At 35.7% G+C, this 17,798-nt stretch overlaps 1 protein-coding gene across 1 annotated transcript in view; it reads left to right on the plus strand.

Moving 5' to 3' along the window:
* Positions 1-17,798, plus strand: part of SLC2A13 (solute carrier family 2 member 13) — a 303,609-nt gene that overhangs the window by 134,760 nt on the left and 151,051 nt on the right. The window contains exon 4 of the mRNA XM_039882307.1: positions 8,909-9,017. Coding sequence (XP_039738241.1) covers positions 8,909-9,017 — 109 coding nt within the window. The remainder of the gene's footprint in view (positions 1-8,908; positions 9,018-17,798) is intronic.

The raw sequence follows: 17,798 nt of genomic DNA on the forward strand, positions 1-17,798 counted from the left end.
CATGAGGCTGAATTTATCAATAGCAGCAGTCCATTCTTTCAAACAGAACATGTGCCAAGCACCAGCTTGTAATCACAAACATCATCTGCTGCATATTGAAGAGGAAAACAGCATGGGCGTGCTCAGGATCTTAGTGGTAATTTATAATTAATCACAACATTGTTTAATAACTTGCAGTGTATTCACATTTCTTCAGTCTTGAGTTCTCAGTACTCATTATTTGCTCTGGTGTTTCTTTCTCGCTCCTTCCCTTCCCTTTTTCTTTTCTTTCTCATAAATCCTGAGCCATTCACCCCACAAATGCAGTATGGAGGTCATAATCCAGGATAGAAGAGACATCAGTTATATATACTTTGCAAAACAAAGTAACCTGCAGTGAGAGCATAAGAGAGGTATAAAGGTGACACCATGATTCAGATAACATTATCGTCTTTTGGGAGCAGGGGTGAATGCAAAGAATAGGAACGTTATGAGACAGAGATGTAAAAATGAGGTTTCTTTTTATAAAACAGGTTACACAAAGACTGTTGAAAAATTGTGTATTAGAGAAGTAGCATGAGATAAATCTGGAAAGATAGGCTGGGGCAGGAGTGTGCCCTTCATGAAATAGGCCCTTATGGGTCTCTTATCAAAGGTTTGGAGCAAGTAAGTGATCAGTGGGTATGCGTTAGGAGATGGGGTGTCAGCAATGGGGAGGGGCTGGTTTGACCTGACAGAAACTGGAGACTTGGAGACCATATTCAAGGTTTTGTTATTGAATGCACAATGTATTAGTATTAGGATCCTCCAAAGAAACAGAACCAATAGATTTAGATTAGATTAATTTAGATTAGATTAGATAGATTTATCTATTCATTGATTGATTCATTCATCAGTCCTGAAGAATGGACTCACGCAATTATGAAGGCTGAGAAAACAGCATAATTTTTCCCTCTGCAAGCTAGAAACCTAGGAGAGCCAATGATGTAAGTCCCAGGCTGAGGGCAGGAGGAGACCAATGTTCTAGCTGCAACAGGCAGCCTGAGAGAACAGAACAGACTCTCCCTTCCTCCTCTTTTTGTTCTGTTTAGACTCTCAGTGGATTAGATGAGGCCCACCCACACTGGGGAGGGCAATCTGCTTTACTCAATCTTCTGATTCAAATGTTAGTCTTATCCAAAAACACCCTCACAGACACACCTAGAAATAATTTTTAACCAAATATCGGGAGCCCTGTGAGGCAGTCAAGTTGACACATCAATTTAACCATCACACATTGTGTATGCGAGGAAGTTTGTTTCTCTAATCCTCATAATGGCAAGTACAACTACCATATCCACTTAACTGAGGAGGAGATGGAGGCTTAGAAAGGTTGAATAACATGCTTAAAACATCTAGTGGCTAAGCAGTGGAGCTGGAAATTCAACATTAGTGTGCAGAAGTGCTGTTTACTGCCATGCACTGTCTCAGGAGATGGATGTGAGCTCAACTGGGGCAGGAGTTAACTGGGGAGGCACAGAGGGCACAGATGCAAAAACGAGAAATTTTTCTGACATTTTGTGAAAAGAAGTTGGGCACATATACATTAATTTTCATTAGAATTTGGCAACTTATGGAAAGTAGGGAGAAGGAATAAATAGCCAAATGCCATCATTTTTTACTCTGACTTAATGTGAAATTAGGCAACACAGGGTAAAGAGCAAGTTTGGGAGGAGAAATGGCTTCTGTTTTCTATGTACCTGAGCTGGCACACCCTTTCTGGGTCCTTCCCTATTCCTCAATCTCATAATACTTTACGGGAACCTATGTTAGAGCACTTAAGCTACAGTGTAGCTTGTTTTATTTCTGGGTGTGACTCCCTTCCCACCTGATAAGAGCTCCTCCAGGGAGGGCCTCATCATGCTTGTGTACCTAATGCAGAGTAGGCTACAGCATGTACTTGAGATATGTATGATAAGTGGGCTAAGAGGCTGGAGAGAACAATGGAAGTCCAATGGGGTAGAATGTTTTAAATGGATGTTTTGAGAATATAATTGGGAGCCAGCTAGAGATGATTGAAGGCTCCTCTGACAGCATGGAGGGCCTGACTCATACACACACTGCATTTGTCATGAACCAGGGTGGCCCGTTTTCCTAATCACTTGCCAACAGTGTTCAACTCCCTGAAGGTAGGAACGGAGAAAGGAGTAGAGTGAAATGAATGTTTTGAAACAGGTAACTCTGGAAGTAAGGCTGAGAATAGTGGCAAATAAGGCCAGAAAAAAAAGAGAAAAGTAAAGAGATTAAAGCCAGGATGAGCAAAGTATTTTTATTCTTGTAGCCTGAAAGTGCTTCAGTTTCGTGTTTGGTTACTCATGCCCTTCATAAGTGTTGATATTTTTATGTTAAAAAATCAGCTTATTTAAGTATACATGTAAAATTTCTTGGCATTTATGGCATGAATAAGAAGTTAGCTCAAGTCCTAGCTCAACATACTTTTTAGTTTGTGATTTGGGGAAAGTTATCCAGTCCCTCTCTGCTTCCTTTCCTCATTAACATCACCAGCTCTTTCTTACCTTGTGGGACTCTTATGGTAGAAAATGGTTCATAAGGCATCAGGAGCTATTAGAATATTAGAAAATCTATTGAGATTTGAGCAGATGCCTAATACTCTTGGTATTATGGACTGAATGTTTGTGTCTCCTCCAAATTCATACATTGAAACCCTAACCCCTAATTTAATGGTATTTGGAGATGGGGCCTCGGGGAGTTAATTAGTTTAGATGAGGTCTTGAAAGTGGAATTAGTGCCTTTCAAAGGAGAAAACACACTATCTACCTCTACCACTTACTCTCCGAGGAAAGGCCATGTGAGCACACAGTGAGAAAGTAGCCGTCCACCAGGCAGGAAGAGTGATCCCACCAGGAACCTGCCAGCACATTGATCATGGCTTCTCAGCATCCAGAACTGTGATAAATAAATGTCTGTTGTTTCAACCACTGCGTTTATGGTATTTTGTTAGGACAGCCCGAGCTAACTGAGACTCTTGTTGATTGATAAAATAATTAAAACTAAATTATGACTGTCCAAAGTGTGTGTTGGTTAGTAGCTAGATATCAGGTTGTCAAGTTTTCTTGGCTGAGGGAAATAAAGAAAACATTGATGTGCTCATTGATCTTTTGGTGTCACTGTGGCCAGCACACCTCCTCTTCCTGAAAGCCTGCAGGGTGTGAGAGTGGCCTCTGGCCGCCTTCAGGAGAGGACCCTCATGTTGGTTCCCTGCTGTGCTTGATTGTAGCCCAATCATAGGGCCTCAAAGTGAGGTGCAGGGGGAATAACATTTGAAGCTAAGCAGTGATTATCTTGCTCCAGGCCTTGCTTTCTCCACAGAGGCATCTTATAACAAAGAGTTTAGTCTATGAAAACTGTCAGCAGTGGGGAAGCCTCCTACTGTTTACATCGTATAATTCATTAATCATAATGTGTTCTACTTTTTCTTCCTTAAGTTTTCTTTAGGACATGATAAAATATGTAAGTAAATAAAACAAACAGTAAGGGAAAAATAAGAGCAAAGAAAAACTTGCGGAAATTCTAAGGATTCTGCATCCTTTGAAGTTCTCACCTAGTAATCTCATAGCCGACTTCATTGGTCCAGTTTAATCAAATATTATTGTTGCTTCTAATTAGTAACCCCTTTGTGCCCTTATTTAAACGAAAGTCATGGTCTTTGAATATCTGAATTTTCTTCTTAGCATTCATTTACCTTTTTAGCTTTCTTGACTCTATAGAGTTTCTTGTAGTTATTTTTAAGCAGCTCTATTGAGATATAATTTACATACAATAAACAGCATATATTTCAGGCTTATAATTTGATAAATTTTGACATAAGTAGATACCACGAAACCCTTACCATAATCAAGATAGTGAACCTATCTATGTCCCTCAAAAACTTTTCTTTGTGCTCTTTTGAAACTGTTCCTTCTGCAGGTAACCACTGATCCACATTCTATAAAACCATTTAGACTTGGGAGGAAGTTTTTGCTTTGTAGTTTTTAATTACAAATTTAGTATTTTTAATGGCTTATAGGGCTATATATTTAGGCTATTTCTCGAATTAGATTTGGAAGATTCTGTTTTTTAAGGAATTTGCCTATTATATCTAAGATGATGAAATGAATTTAATGCCATAAAGTTGTTTATAACATTTCTTTATTATTGTTTTAAATATCTGTAGGATCTGTATTGATTTTACTTCTCTTACTCATGATATTGGCAATTTATGTCTTCTCTTTTCTCCTGGCCCTTCTGTGTATTCATTTCCCATGGCTACTGTAACAAATTACCACAAACTTGGTAGCTTAAAACAAGAGAAATTTATTCTTACAGTCTGATGTCCGCAAGTTCAAAATCAGTTCACCAGGTTGAAATCAAGTTGTCTGCAGGGCTCCTTCCAGAGGCTGTAGGGGACATTCTGTCTGTTGCTATTCCCAGCTTCTGGTGACAGCCAGCATTCCTTGGCTTATGGCTGCATCAGCCCAGTGTCTACATTCATGGTCACATTGCCTTCTTCCATTCTGTATCGAATCTCCCTTTGCCTCCCTCTAATAGCTGTAATTGCATATAGGGTCAGCTCAAATAATACAGGATGATCATCCCATCTCAAAAATCCTTAATCATATACATATAATTTACTGTCTAACATTCCAGTTATTAGGATGTGCGTGTCTTTTGAGAGGCCATTATCGGGCCTAAAGTTTATCATTTTTACTGATATTTTAAAAAAACAGCTTTTGGTACTATTGATTTTTTTCCAGCTGTCTCCGTATCTATTTCATGGATTTCCATACGATCTTTATTATTATTTTTATCTTGTACTTATTTGGGGTTCCATTTGTCCCTCTTTCTGGTTTTATAGGTGGAAGCCAAGGTCATTGCTATAAAATTGCCTCGATTCTACTTTAGCTCCATTTCACAAATTTTCATATTCTGCATTTTCACATTCTTTCAGTTCAAAATCTAATTTCCCATTATTTCTTTGCTCCATGGAAAGGTGTTATTTTTCGTCCAGCTTGGGGGGAATTTTTCAGTTATCTTTTAGTTATTGATTTCTATATTAATTTATTATGGCCACAGAACATATTTGTATCACTTGAATCCTTTTAAATTAATTGAGACTGGTATTGGACCTCAAAATATAATCTATCTTGGTAAATGTTTTAATGACATTTACCACATGTATACTCTTGGAAAGAATGTGTATTCTGCTCTTGGTTGGGAGGGTGTTGTCTAAATATCATTTAGTAATTGGTTAAAATGTTGATAGTGTTGTTGAGGTCTTTTGTACCTTTGCTGATTTTCAGCCTACTTATTCTATCGGTTATTGAGAAATGGGTGATGAAATATCTGAGTATAACTGTGGATTTTTGTATTTCCTCTTGTGATTGTATCAGTTTTCGTTTCATATATTTTGAAGCTCTTATTAGGTACCTAGACATTTAGATTTGTTATGTTCTCTTGACGAATTAATTCTCTTACTGTTACAGGTTGTACTTTTCTGCCTTTTTGTATGCCTGATAATTTTTTATTGTATGCCAGGCTTTATAAATTTTATCTTGCTGTTGAACTTTATTCTGGAACTCTATTCCATTATTTGAAAGCACTTGGGTCTTGCTTTCAAACTGTTTTACATGGAACCCAAGCAATGTTTAATCTGGCACTAAACTTATACCATTTTACAAAACCCTCCTGAATACACTTTCTTATGGTCTAGGTTTTTCACTCTGGATGGAAGGAACAGGTCCTGTTCCCAGACCTGTGTAAATTCTGGGATTGATTTCTTCAGTTCTTTCCTTTGGCTCTTTCCCCTGCCTTGGGTAGTTTCCCCACACATAACCACTGATTGGTACTCAACTGAATATTAGAGTGGCAGAGGCTGGGGAAGGGACTGCAGATCTTCACTGTCCTCCCTTATGAATCTCTTTCTTTGACATTTTGCCCTATGAACACTAGCCATCTTGGCATCCCTAGATTCTGAGCTGCATCTTTTCAACTCAGGGAGAGCACCAGGGTCTGCCTGGTTTCCCCTCCCTGTGCTACAGCCTGGAAGCTTTTTCAAGGCAGTACGCCAGAATGGTTGTAGGGTTCATCTCATCTATTTCATGAACCTCGGGAGTCACTATCCTTTGTTCCATTATCATGTGAACAATTGTTTCATTTATTTTTGCATGGTTTTTTAGTTGTTTAATGTTGTAGGTAAATCTGGTAACTATTACTCCATCTTGGCTGGAAGTGGAAATCAAGAGCTAGGATTTTATACAGAACATACTCTAGTGCATTTCGAATCATACCTGGAGAAACTTTCATAGCCTTGGCTCACTCACAGACAACCCATCCACAAGAATGGCTGCATTTGTGGGACTGTCCTTATCATTTATGCCATCAGAACCCTTGCCACACCTGGACAATCATTGTAAAAGTTAGTAAGAGGTGTTCAGAATGAAGGAAAAGATGAACCCATTTTGAGTCCTTGCATCTATTATATTATGTGTTATCTGAATGAATCTTGCATTTCCAACCTACTTTAGTTGTTTAGAGGTTTAGTTTTTATTATGTGGGAATTTCTGTATTTCACAGACACAATTTTTTTTAATTGTGAATTGTTTGCATACACAAAATGTTTTTAATTTCAAAAATCAAAAGATGTAATAAGTAGAGCATGGCATTTTAAATTTTCACTTATGAACATTCAGCCAATCAACATATTTGATTTTTTTCTTCTGGCTCTAGCTCCTGTGATATACAGATTAATGATGGTTTGCATTTGTCAAATTTTACTGCCTCATAAAGCTAGGTTTATGATTTTAATAGAAGGAATTTTTTAATTTTGTGTATGCATAGTCAGATGTGCAGGAATTTTTAAATTTTGTGTGACCAAAATTTACCTATTTTTAAAAAAATCCAGCCTACTAAAGAAATTATCATTGTTTATTTTCAATAGGAAATTCAAACCAAGAGAAAGTCCAAAACCAGATTATCAGAAACTAGGAAGTAGATATGTGATGTTTATGTAATAGTTTATCTTTTGATACTTTGGCGAATCACTTTAATCCTAAATTGTCATAATTTTCTCTTTATTTTTTTGTCCATCAAAATCAATATTACCTAATCTGTCCATCAAATCACGGAGCAGTTTATAGTGAGAGTAGAGGCAGATGTCCAAAGATTATAGATTTCTTATAGAAGGCTAGTTTCTCATTTGTGGAGGCCATAAAAAGCTGAAAAGGGGTTTTGCTTGTTTGTTTTGTTGTCATTGTTGTTTTATAAATTTCTCATGGTTCAGAAGGTAATTAACAACCCTTTTTATTGGAATTTTTTGGTTTATGGACATAAGTAGGTATTTATAGGATGCTGTTTATATTTCTTATTTTGTGGCTCATTTATAGATCTCTAAATTTGCAATTGAGCTCACTCATCCTCAGATAACTGATCCAGATAACATTTTAATATTGTCATAGTAAAGCTCTCAAAATCTACCTATTTCACACAACTTTTCTGATATATTCTAGGTTTTAATACTGCTTTTCTTGACTCTAAAACAACTTGACATTTATAATACAACCTGCTTTGTAAATGCGTTGTCACTGCACTGAACTTTGAATGACCATCACCGCTTCTCTCTCTAGGTCCTGTCTTACCATTTAGAGACAAAATCATTTGCAGTAATTCAAGTCTTTATGTGGTTATGATCACATCCATGTAGAGGTGAATATTCTCATTCCTGTAGTATTCAGTTCCAATTAATGCCCTGTTAGTTAATTGATGTCTCATATTAACTTGTATTGCTGAGACAACAGTATATTTTATTATATTTCTGTTAACTGGAATATTAGATTTCCAAAAGATTACTGAAATGGTGAACTTCTTTAGATTTTAGTTCTCTTGACTCGGTTTAGAGTTCACTAATGAAGCTTGGACTCCAGAAAAAATGACTCTAATTAAGCAACTAACATCTCAGTGATTTCAGGCCATCTTTTCTAACAGTCAACTCTGGCCCCATAAGGACACCATCTAGAATACCTCTTAAGGCTCAGGCGAAGCACTTCTAAGAATAGAAGGGGTACTTTTAGTAATTTTTTCCAGATAACAATTATCATTGAAGTTAGTCACCTTTTTAAGGCCTCAGTGGTTCATACCTACAGCTTTCCAATATTGATCTAGAGTTCTGATAGAGACACCAAGGTTATCTGCGATATTTTGAAAGCCTGTTTGTATTTTGAAATGATCACTGAATGCCACTTGAGGACCTATCCAAAATCTAGAAATTATGTGTGTATGTGTGTGTGTATGTAACATTAATTTTTCCTTTATTTTTGATAATTTTTATTAATAACATTCATTGTAGCCATAACCGTCTGATATCATGCCCAAATTTCCAACTTTAGTTGAATAGATTAGAATAAATGTTGTTATTTTAGTCAAATAAATTGGAATGAATTCTGTTCCTCGTTTAATTGTTTTTAATGAATGCCATTTGGGGGGTTGATTAAAGCAATTTGCCAGTGACTTTGTAAGTAGTCCTACATTGAATAGATTTTAGGTAATAATTAATTGCCAAGAAAGTGGAAGCACAAAGAGTGGTTAATATAACTCATAGGGATTTAAGGAAGAATGGTTTCTGACAGTTATGTAGGTCTTCCTGGTATTCATAAATTGCTTTAACTTGCATTATTTCTTGTTGCTTTTACAGTTTACACTTAACAATATATACACCAAGTCTGTTTGAAAAAATACATTGTGCCTAGATTTCTGTAAAAGTATATATGTTCTGTTTTGAAACGTCCAGTCATGTTGATTTCATGGAAATTTGGGGAAATTTATCCTAATGGGATAAATTACTGTGGGAACTGAAAATAATAGATGTGTCCTTCTTTTTCTTTCTTTTTAAAAAAAGCTGGACCTGTGATCTGCAGAATGCTGAGTTATCCCCCAACTCGCCGAGCTTTAATTGTGGGTTGTGGCCTACAAATGTTCCAACAGCTCTCAGGCATTAACACCGTCATGTATGTATTTCTTTCTGGCTTTTTACTGAAAAGATTGTAAAGGAATTATTTTACATAGAAAAAAGAATAGGACTCTTGGTGCTTTGTTGTTGTTAAATGTGTAGGACTCTTCTTTTGGGAGATACTTTACTTTTTTTTTTTTAATCCTGTTAATTCATAACTAGAAGGAGGTAGGTGATTTATTGTGTTTGCTGTAATTATTGACTTTATTTGATTTCATACAGTTTCTCTTTTATCCTACCTAGCACTTCCCTATATTCTGAGCTAATGCATGTATATTTTCATAAGCCATTTCTTGATGCTAGTTAAAAAGTAAACAAAAAAAAATCATCTGGTATTGTCAGGTTAATAGGGACACAAATAGCTAGTTCATTTCCTTTGGCGGGGTGGGTAGTCAGTTATGATGCAGTGTGAAAAGAACATTAATAGAATTATGTTTCTTACAACCAAAGTACAGTGGACCAGACATGGACTGAAAGCAGAGAAGTGAAAAAGATGCAGAAAACAGTTCCCTGTTTTTTAGTTTTCAGAAAAATCACCAAAGTTAAATGTGTGTTAGGGGTGGATAGGGGTGAATAGTAGGGTGTTCTACTGTGTTCAGTCTTTTTTGATGGCCTATTTTGTTCTAGGCACACAGCAGTGAATAAAGTAGACATGGCCTTGACCTCACAGAGTATACAGGCTGGTGGAGGAAACACACATTAAATAAACCCTCAGTTTAATATATAATCTCAAATTGTGATCAAGGCTATTCTGGACTATTCTGTCCTCCACAAAGTAGACTTTTAGGATCTTAGGTAATAGAATGTGGGTTAAAGAAAAATCATGGGTTTTACTGAGAAGCTGGTTGTTGGGTGAAAAGCTGCTAAGTCATAGCAGTTTTTTTTTTTTTAACTCTATCTATTGTTTAAAAATATTCATTAGAAAAATACAAATTGTGTAAAATTAAATTTTACCTGGTAAATCATTTGTATTTGAGACTCTTGGTATTTTTCTTTAAAATTACTTGAGATATGTATTATTTAGTGATAATTTGAGAAGAGTAATTGGTTAAAATGATTATTAAAAATAATGATTAAGGCCCAATGACCCATTAGATTAAATCAGGATTTGTTAAGAAAGTCCACTTTAAATACATTTACACTATTGGTGAATTTTACTTTAATCATAATCCTTGTTAGACTACAACTTTCTGGACTACATTGTTAATTATTTGATCTTCTCTTCCCGTCTAACATTTCTTTTCATTTTTCCTCGCCTTTGTCAGCTTTGTTAAGGCCCATTTGTTGTAGAGTGCTCAGCACGTTTGTTTTCTGGATATGGCACATAATGATGGTTCTGAGATGCGTCCTCAGTGGATGATGGTACAGAATTGTAACAAGGCTAGCACTACACTTTCAAATAATGCAATGCAGTAATAACCCTGTGAAATATCTAGTTTTTTCAACCTCATTTAAAATACATCCTTTTTCTGAAAATATTTTTCATTTGTTCTGTCATTTCTAGGCATTTAAATTTGAGAAATTTAAAAGCATAGAAAATGAATTTCTGTCATACAGTTTTATGTTCCTGTAAAATAAGGATCACAAACAGAGCCAACTCTCATTGGTGGGTAGTAGCTGAGGCCAGTATGTTCCTAGCTGAAATGACTGTCATAGTCCATTTGTGATATCTACCATAAAATGTTCTGATTAAGGTTTTCAAATGAGGATTCTCCAAATCCTCAATCTTTTCACAGTGAGATTAAGTGATATAAGGATCCTGATATTCCCTAAGATTTTCGATAGTCATTAATGTGCTGTGCTTATCACAAACTCTACATGATATAGGTGTTGTCATACAGCTGTTGCATGCAGTTGAGTAGTGATCCCATAAAGTAGGAAGAATAAAGTAAGATAAACGATGGTTAAATTTAGATGGTGTCTACATGATGCAAAACAGCTAGCCCCTTAAATAATAATAGTATAACTATGCTGAGTAACTGTTGGTTATTCAAAGTACATAATTTCAGATATTCATATTTTAAGCCTATAAAACAGCGTAAATTAATTTCATTTTTTTAGACCGCACTTCTCTCATTATCTGAATGGGAAATGAGTAATCTAGGATTCTCACATAATGTGTTTTCTTCTACTGTCGCTAGTCTATTCATGTGTGTGCATGTGCATGTTGTGTATCTTTTTCTATTCTTAAGCTTCAGTAAATACTACCATATATTTCATTTTATTTAATTTAAAACAATCTTAAATGGAGTGTAATAGTTTAGTTTTTGTTGTTTAGTAGAAAATATTAACTACATTTTTTATTTTAAAAGCGTTATTTTGTTAATTTAGAGTTCTGATTTTTCAGTATTTCATTATGTATATTTCATTACTCTTTTTCTTTCTAGCTTCTTCTCTTTTAAGTGGGAAATAAAGTAAGCAGTGCTCTTCTCTATCCATAACCCAAATCCAATAATCTGTAGAAGTTGAAATATTTTTATAAAACCAATCTTTCACCCCAAAGTTTGTGTGAACCTGAAATATGAGGTATTTTGAATTCTATTTCTCACCAAGGAAAGTTCATAGAAAGATCATATAGAAAAATATTGAAAGATAAATCATCCTTACAATTGCATTATATGATCTTACTTTGTTTAGTTTTCTCTCTTCCCACTCATTGGATCTATATTTCTATCTCCTTGACCTATTTAATATGCCATCTCAGTCAAGGAAATAGATTTTCTTCTCAGAATATTTAATTTTCTTATTCTCTACTATGAAAAAAATATATATTGCGTATATGTATATGTTTGATTTGTAAGATAACTCATGTTTATATCCTAACCCATAACTTGATCATCTTTTATCCTATTGGAAGAGGATTTCTGAGTTCTTAAAACCATTATATACTTCAGACAACTGCATTTAACTTTTGGAAGAGGCATTTTCCTAATATGACTCTAATCACTTAATTTCACAAATGCAGTGTATATATTATCCTCTGTTCACAGGATAGAAAGAACAGAGTAAATGGAGTACTAGCTTTCCTGATATAAAAGTGTTGATATTGTTGCACTATCTCTCACAGACCAATAAAATATTTCCACATAAAAAAGGGAGAGGAGTGATAGATGAAGATGGTGATGAGTAATGTGAAGAAAACCTTTGTCAGGAATTCTTTTTTTTTTTTTTTTTGCTGTATTCTAAACCTTGGTTATAATGTTAATAATTTCCTATCTAAAAATTTTATCTGATAACTGCTAATAAATTGATCCTTCCCACAATATTACCACAACCAAAACGTGTGTGTGAGAGAGTAATAAATTAGGTAGATAGTTAGGTACTTAACTAAGTAGGTAGGTAGGTAGAGAGAGGGAAGGAGGAAAGAGAGAGAAAAAGAAAAAAAACATCTGGTTTTCTCGGGATTTGTTAGCATCTTGCTTCTTTTGAAGAACCTTATATTAAACTGTATTTTGATATATTCTGATAAACATATAATCGATATATTTGGACGGGTAGAAGGTATCAGAATTTTACCTGGGAAGACCAAGTGGTTAAACGTCTTTTTTTAAGGTTACACAGAAAGTCAGTAGTCAAGAGAAGGAGTAAAAGGGATTGTGGGACAATAAACTTCTTTTGGACACTCTCTGTCAGTCTTCTAATTTTAATCTACTCTTTTTTGAGATTAATGCTCCCATATTTATCTCTTCTTACTCTTACCTTTCCTAACTAACTTAAAGTAAGGGTGGGAAATAGGCAATTATATTGATTGGGCAGATTATTCTTCTGTAACTGCTTTACCTTAATCCCCAGGAGATCACTTCTTTTATCATATTTTCAGACATAATAAAGACCTTTGGAAAACATACCCTTGTGATAATAATGTTAATAGCTATCATTTATTAAGCATTAAATACCAGATACTATTTTAGCATGTATTAACACATTTAATAAACACTAACAGAAAAGGAAAAAAAAATAGGACAAAACTGTTAGCCCTTCTAATGGCATAATTATTATTGTCATGATAACAAACATTTTTATTCCTTTGCATATATAACACTATAAAATATTTTCATAGACTTGCTTTTTCTTGATCTTTATAAAAATCCTGTCAAGTAGTTAGGACAGTTCTTCTATTTATCCTCTAGATCAGGAAACTAAGGCTTAAAGAGTGAAGTAACTTGTCTATCATCATACAATAAGTTTTAGAGCTGAGGTTGGAGCCTGGATTTTCTGACTTTAGATCACATGGGCTACCCTTTCATTGTAGAATATCTGAAATGCTCAGAGTTGATTGTTTAAGGCTTATTTGGGGGTAATGTAAGGTAAGACATCAAAGTTAGTGGAATTCAGTACTATCCAAGGATAAAAATTTTGAATGTTTGTGCTAATAAAATTGCAACCACCTCAAGAGTCATAAAACTCATCAGATTCTTTAATCTACTGGTACCCAGGTAAGGCCTTTGCTTTATAATCTGATCTAGAGTTCCTGGACAAGCGAACGTGGTGGTTGGATGAGTCATTTATATTTGTTAATCATATTTAATTAATTTAATTTCATAAGTGCAGTATTTCTGAGTCTGTTCCATTCCTACGGAGAGCTCTTCCAACAAGCTCTCTTATAAAAAAAAAAAGAAAATTACCATGCAATCAGAGAACAAGGCACAACAAGCAGGCATGGCCAGATGGTGGTAAATGTAGAGAAAAATAAAGGTGACAGGAAATAAGAAGAAAAGAATAAGGATTTATGCACTCATATATTGTAAATCTGAATCAGAGGTGAAGTTTTGCTCCCTCTGAGATCGGAAGCAAACAGGATGAATGGACCAACACATCAGCTCACTAATGTGAACCTTCTCCTCTCTCTGCCCCTTCAGTATGTCCCTGAACATAATCCAAAAAGCTATCGAAAGATAATATGCTTATCACATTGGAATGTTTCAAGATGAGTGCATTTGTAGTCATTTGTGTTCACTGGATGAAAGTCATTGAATAGATGAGAAAATGTTAAGGTTCATGGCTCATTTTTTTGAGAGATGAATTTAATGTCCTGGGAAGAGTATTGACCCAGGAATCAGGAAAATTAGTTTCAAGATCTGTCTTCACTGTGAGACTTTAGGCATGTTAGTTAATTGCCTTCATTCTAATTATCTATAAAGTGAAGTAGATAGACTTTAATGTACATTTGAATTAGGAAAAATGAGTTTCAAGTAGAAGTGGAAGCTAAAACATCTGCGTTTGAAATACTTTAAATCTTTCTTGGATGAAAAGTTATCAGACTATAGGAGATCAGTTTTAGTCTAGAAAAGAAAATGTGTTTTGTTCACATCATTTTTGAAAGATTTATTAAATGCTCACCACATGCTGGTCATTGTCCTAGATGTTTAGCTTCTTATATGCTAAGACCACATTTTTATTTCCTAAGTATATCTTTGAAGAAGGATGGTATTGGTTGTAGTTGACCATGTCTCTTTATCTCAAGATTGTGTAGCAGACCTGTGACCTGTTGTAAAAAGAACTTTCCTTGGCTTCTATAATGAAATAAGGACAGGCTTAAGCCCAGTGAACTTCACTGGCCTCTCAAATCGTGTACATATGGAATACAAGGGAAAGAATATACCTTTTACTTCTGGAGTCTAAAGCTATTTTGGGTGGCTAGATATTTTAGGATAGGTAGATCTCTATCCTAACATACAAAACCAAGTATTCTCATCAGGTGAGGCTCTGAATGAAATGGCTTTATAGTGGAACCATGGGAATGTTCTTAATCATGTTCCATTTCCCTATGTATATGTTGCACACCTGTCTTAGTTTGGTTCCCCCAAACAGACCTTAAGATGAAGATTTGGGGGGTCGATGCCAAGAAGCAGGAGTAAGAGAAGAGCAGGGAGCATGATAGGGTAGAAAATGCAGAGAAGATTGCATTGGTAAGCAGGTTATCTCAGTAAGCAATGAGAGCTCAGTGCTGCTGAGGAATCGTGTAGAATGTGCTTCAGAACTATTCCAGGAGTATTTATTCATGACCCCTAGTTACTCAGTGTGAGAGTGGCCCCTGCAGATGGTAACTGTAGTCCTTCCAGGCTTCCCTGAGTAATCTTCCATGGCGTCAGAATTCTCAGGCAGAGGAGAGACATGGAGTTTAAACTAGAAACTGTCAGATTCTATGGTGGATCGTCATGATGGCTATGAAGGAATTCAGAAAGGGGCCAAGAGCACATGGAGAAGAGCATTAAGAGTAGATTTTTTAAATCTCGAATTTTCAAAGATGTGTAAAAATAAGTTTATACACTATGTACATGAACTTCCCTAGTGCCTTTCATGTATGTAGCAAATTTATTTTTAGTGGAAAAAGTCACTAACCATATAGAAAATAATAAAATGGGAATTTATGAGAAATGATGAAAATATATTTTATTCATTTTTTTTGTATAATTCACAAATAATTTTGTCCTGTCAAAGGAATCTTAAAACTACATCTGCTAAAGTATTCATTTATTCTTTCAATCAGCATTTACTACATTGTTGTTAGAGTCAAATATTTCAAAACTATGTTCTTGTCTTTGAGAAGTCTGTATTCTACATGAGCAGATAGACAAATAATTGCAATGCAGCATTACAAAAACCAAATGAGAAACTACTTCTCCCTAGAAAATAAAGAGGGCACCTACCAATTATTTTTTATATATTTTTAAAGATTTCTTTAAATGGAGTTGTTTTGTGGACAAAAACTTGATATAACAAATATTAATACAGTATTCGGTGTTATATCTGAATTTGAATCCAAGCCCACCACACTTGCTAGTCATGTCAACCACACTTCACTTCTCAGAGCCTCAGTGGTCTGGACATCAGGGATAATACCTCCTGTGGTTGTATGGTGATGAAATGAGAGCATATCTGGTTCAGGCCCATGGGAGGAACATAGTCCAAGTTAACGTCCTACTGCTCATGGTATATTGCACTTTAGAAATTCCAGAGCACTTGTGGGAAGCAACAACAGTTAACTCATCCTCTTTGTCCCACACTCACCAGTCTAGGATTTGAGGCATCGGCTATAGACACAAAATTGTTATAATACCCTTTTTTCTCCCCAAACATGTCTCTATTTTCAAAATATAGAAAGGAATCATAATAGTGGTTTTCTTTTTAACTTATAGATGTGGTAGGATTGTTGTCTACTTCAGTATTATATATGTTCTTTTTATTTAAAGTTTAAGTCAGGGAGAAAAAACATCAATGACCTTTGAATGATAAGAGCTAATAATGCCTTCTTAGGAAGTGAGAGATCTGTAGCTAAGAGTATTCCATGTGGCATGACTTGTGGTTTACATCAAAAGACTGCCAAATCCTTTTGGCATGCTTTCTGAATCAGATGTGAATTTAAGTTTCTATAGTAATTAGTGAAAATGTATCTTCATGATTTGTAAAGTATCAGCAACAAAGACTTTGGGTTCTCCAGGATATCTTTGGTATTGCGAAAACATGATTACCTTGCCTTACCCTTTCTCTGACTCATGTTTTGCTGAATGGTAAGTATAAGACATGGGGAGGCTGTTAATGAGTTCAAATAGCAGCATGAAATCCAGGGATGTGCCCCCAGGAAATAGGCTAGCTGTGTCAATAAAGCAGAACCATGTCCCCCAAATCGTCTGTGAGTTTGAGAGTAACCAGAAATGTTTGCTTCTTAATGCATTCTTTAAACAAATAGATGGAAGGCACTCAGCCAGGGACCAGAGATACACAATATGACTTAGTCCATCCCTAGGGAATCTTGGTCTTTTTCCATTATCTTTAAAAGGATATGCTGTCACCTGTCTTGAAAGATTACTTCGAAGATGAAATGAGGCAACAAAATGCCTACCATATAGAAGGTTCTCAGAGGATGTTGGGTAGTTCGATATTTCTCTTCTCACACTCACAATTTTGTCTTCTCAATAAGTCAGCTATCTGAGCTTTCTTCACTTGGCCATGGTTCCTTAAAACATTTTTTCCTTATTGGCACATCACAGCATTTCATGTTGAGTTTCCTTCATGGTTTTTGCTAGTCAATTTGCACCTTAGTGTTGGTCCTCCCCAGGCCTTGGCTTACAACTCTACTGGGAGATTTTGTCCACTCCCATGGTTTCAATGACCTAATCCACATTTTTAGATCAGGATTCCTCTGAGATGTACAACTGTATCCAACTGCTTGACATTGTTACTTGGGTATTCTACTCTCATTAATCTCTACATGCACAAAACTGAGTGTCTATTGTTTCCCACCAATTCTACCCCTCCTCCTATAATCCCCATCTCAGTGAAGTGTACCACCAGTGGTACCTAAGACTGTAGCTGGGGAGCAACACATCCAAATCCAATCAGTTGCCATTCCCTTCAGAGTTACTTCTTCAACATCTCTTATATCTTCCTTATATTCTTTATTTTCATTAGTTGTTCAGGTTTAGACCCTTCTTTAGTCAAGATTCATTGTATTTACAAGTAAAGGAATGCCATTCAGACCAAGGGTAGGAAAAATAAGGGAAGGGGGTTACAAGTTTACCATAAGGGCACAGAGACTGAAGGCAAGAAATAAAGCTGGACCTGGTGAGGGGCTGGAACAAGAAACTGGAGTCACTTGCTCAGCCTCTGTGGCCACATGGTATTTCACCCTTGTTTTTCCAGCTATGTGCATCCTCTTCCTTCTTTCTCCTTGAGATCTTCCTCTGGTCCTGCTCATATGTGGTCTCACCGCCACCATAACCTTGGATGTACTTCTAAATTCAGTCATCCACAATAGGTTGACTGGAATTATCTCAAT

Source organism: Pteropus medius, unplaced genomic scaffold (genome assembly GCF_902729225.1).
Source record: "Pteropus medius unplaced genomic scaffold, Ma_sr-lr_union100, whole genome shotgun sequence".
NCBI classification, from domain to species: Eukaryota; Metazoa; Chordata; class Mammalia; order Chiroptera; family Pteropodidae; genus Pteropus; species Pteropus medius.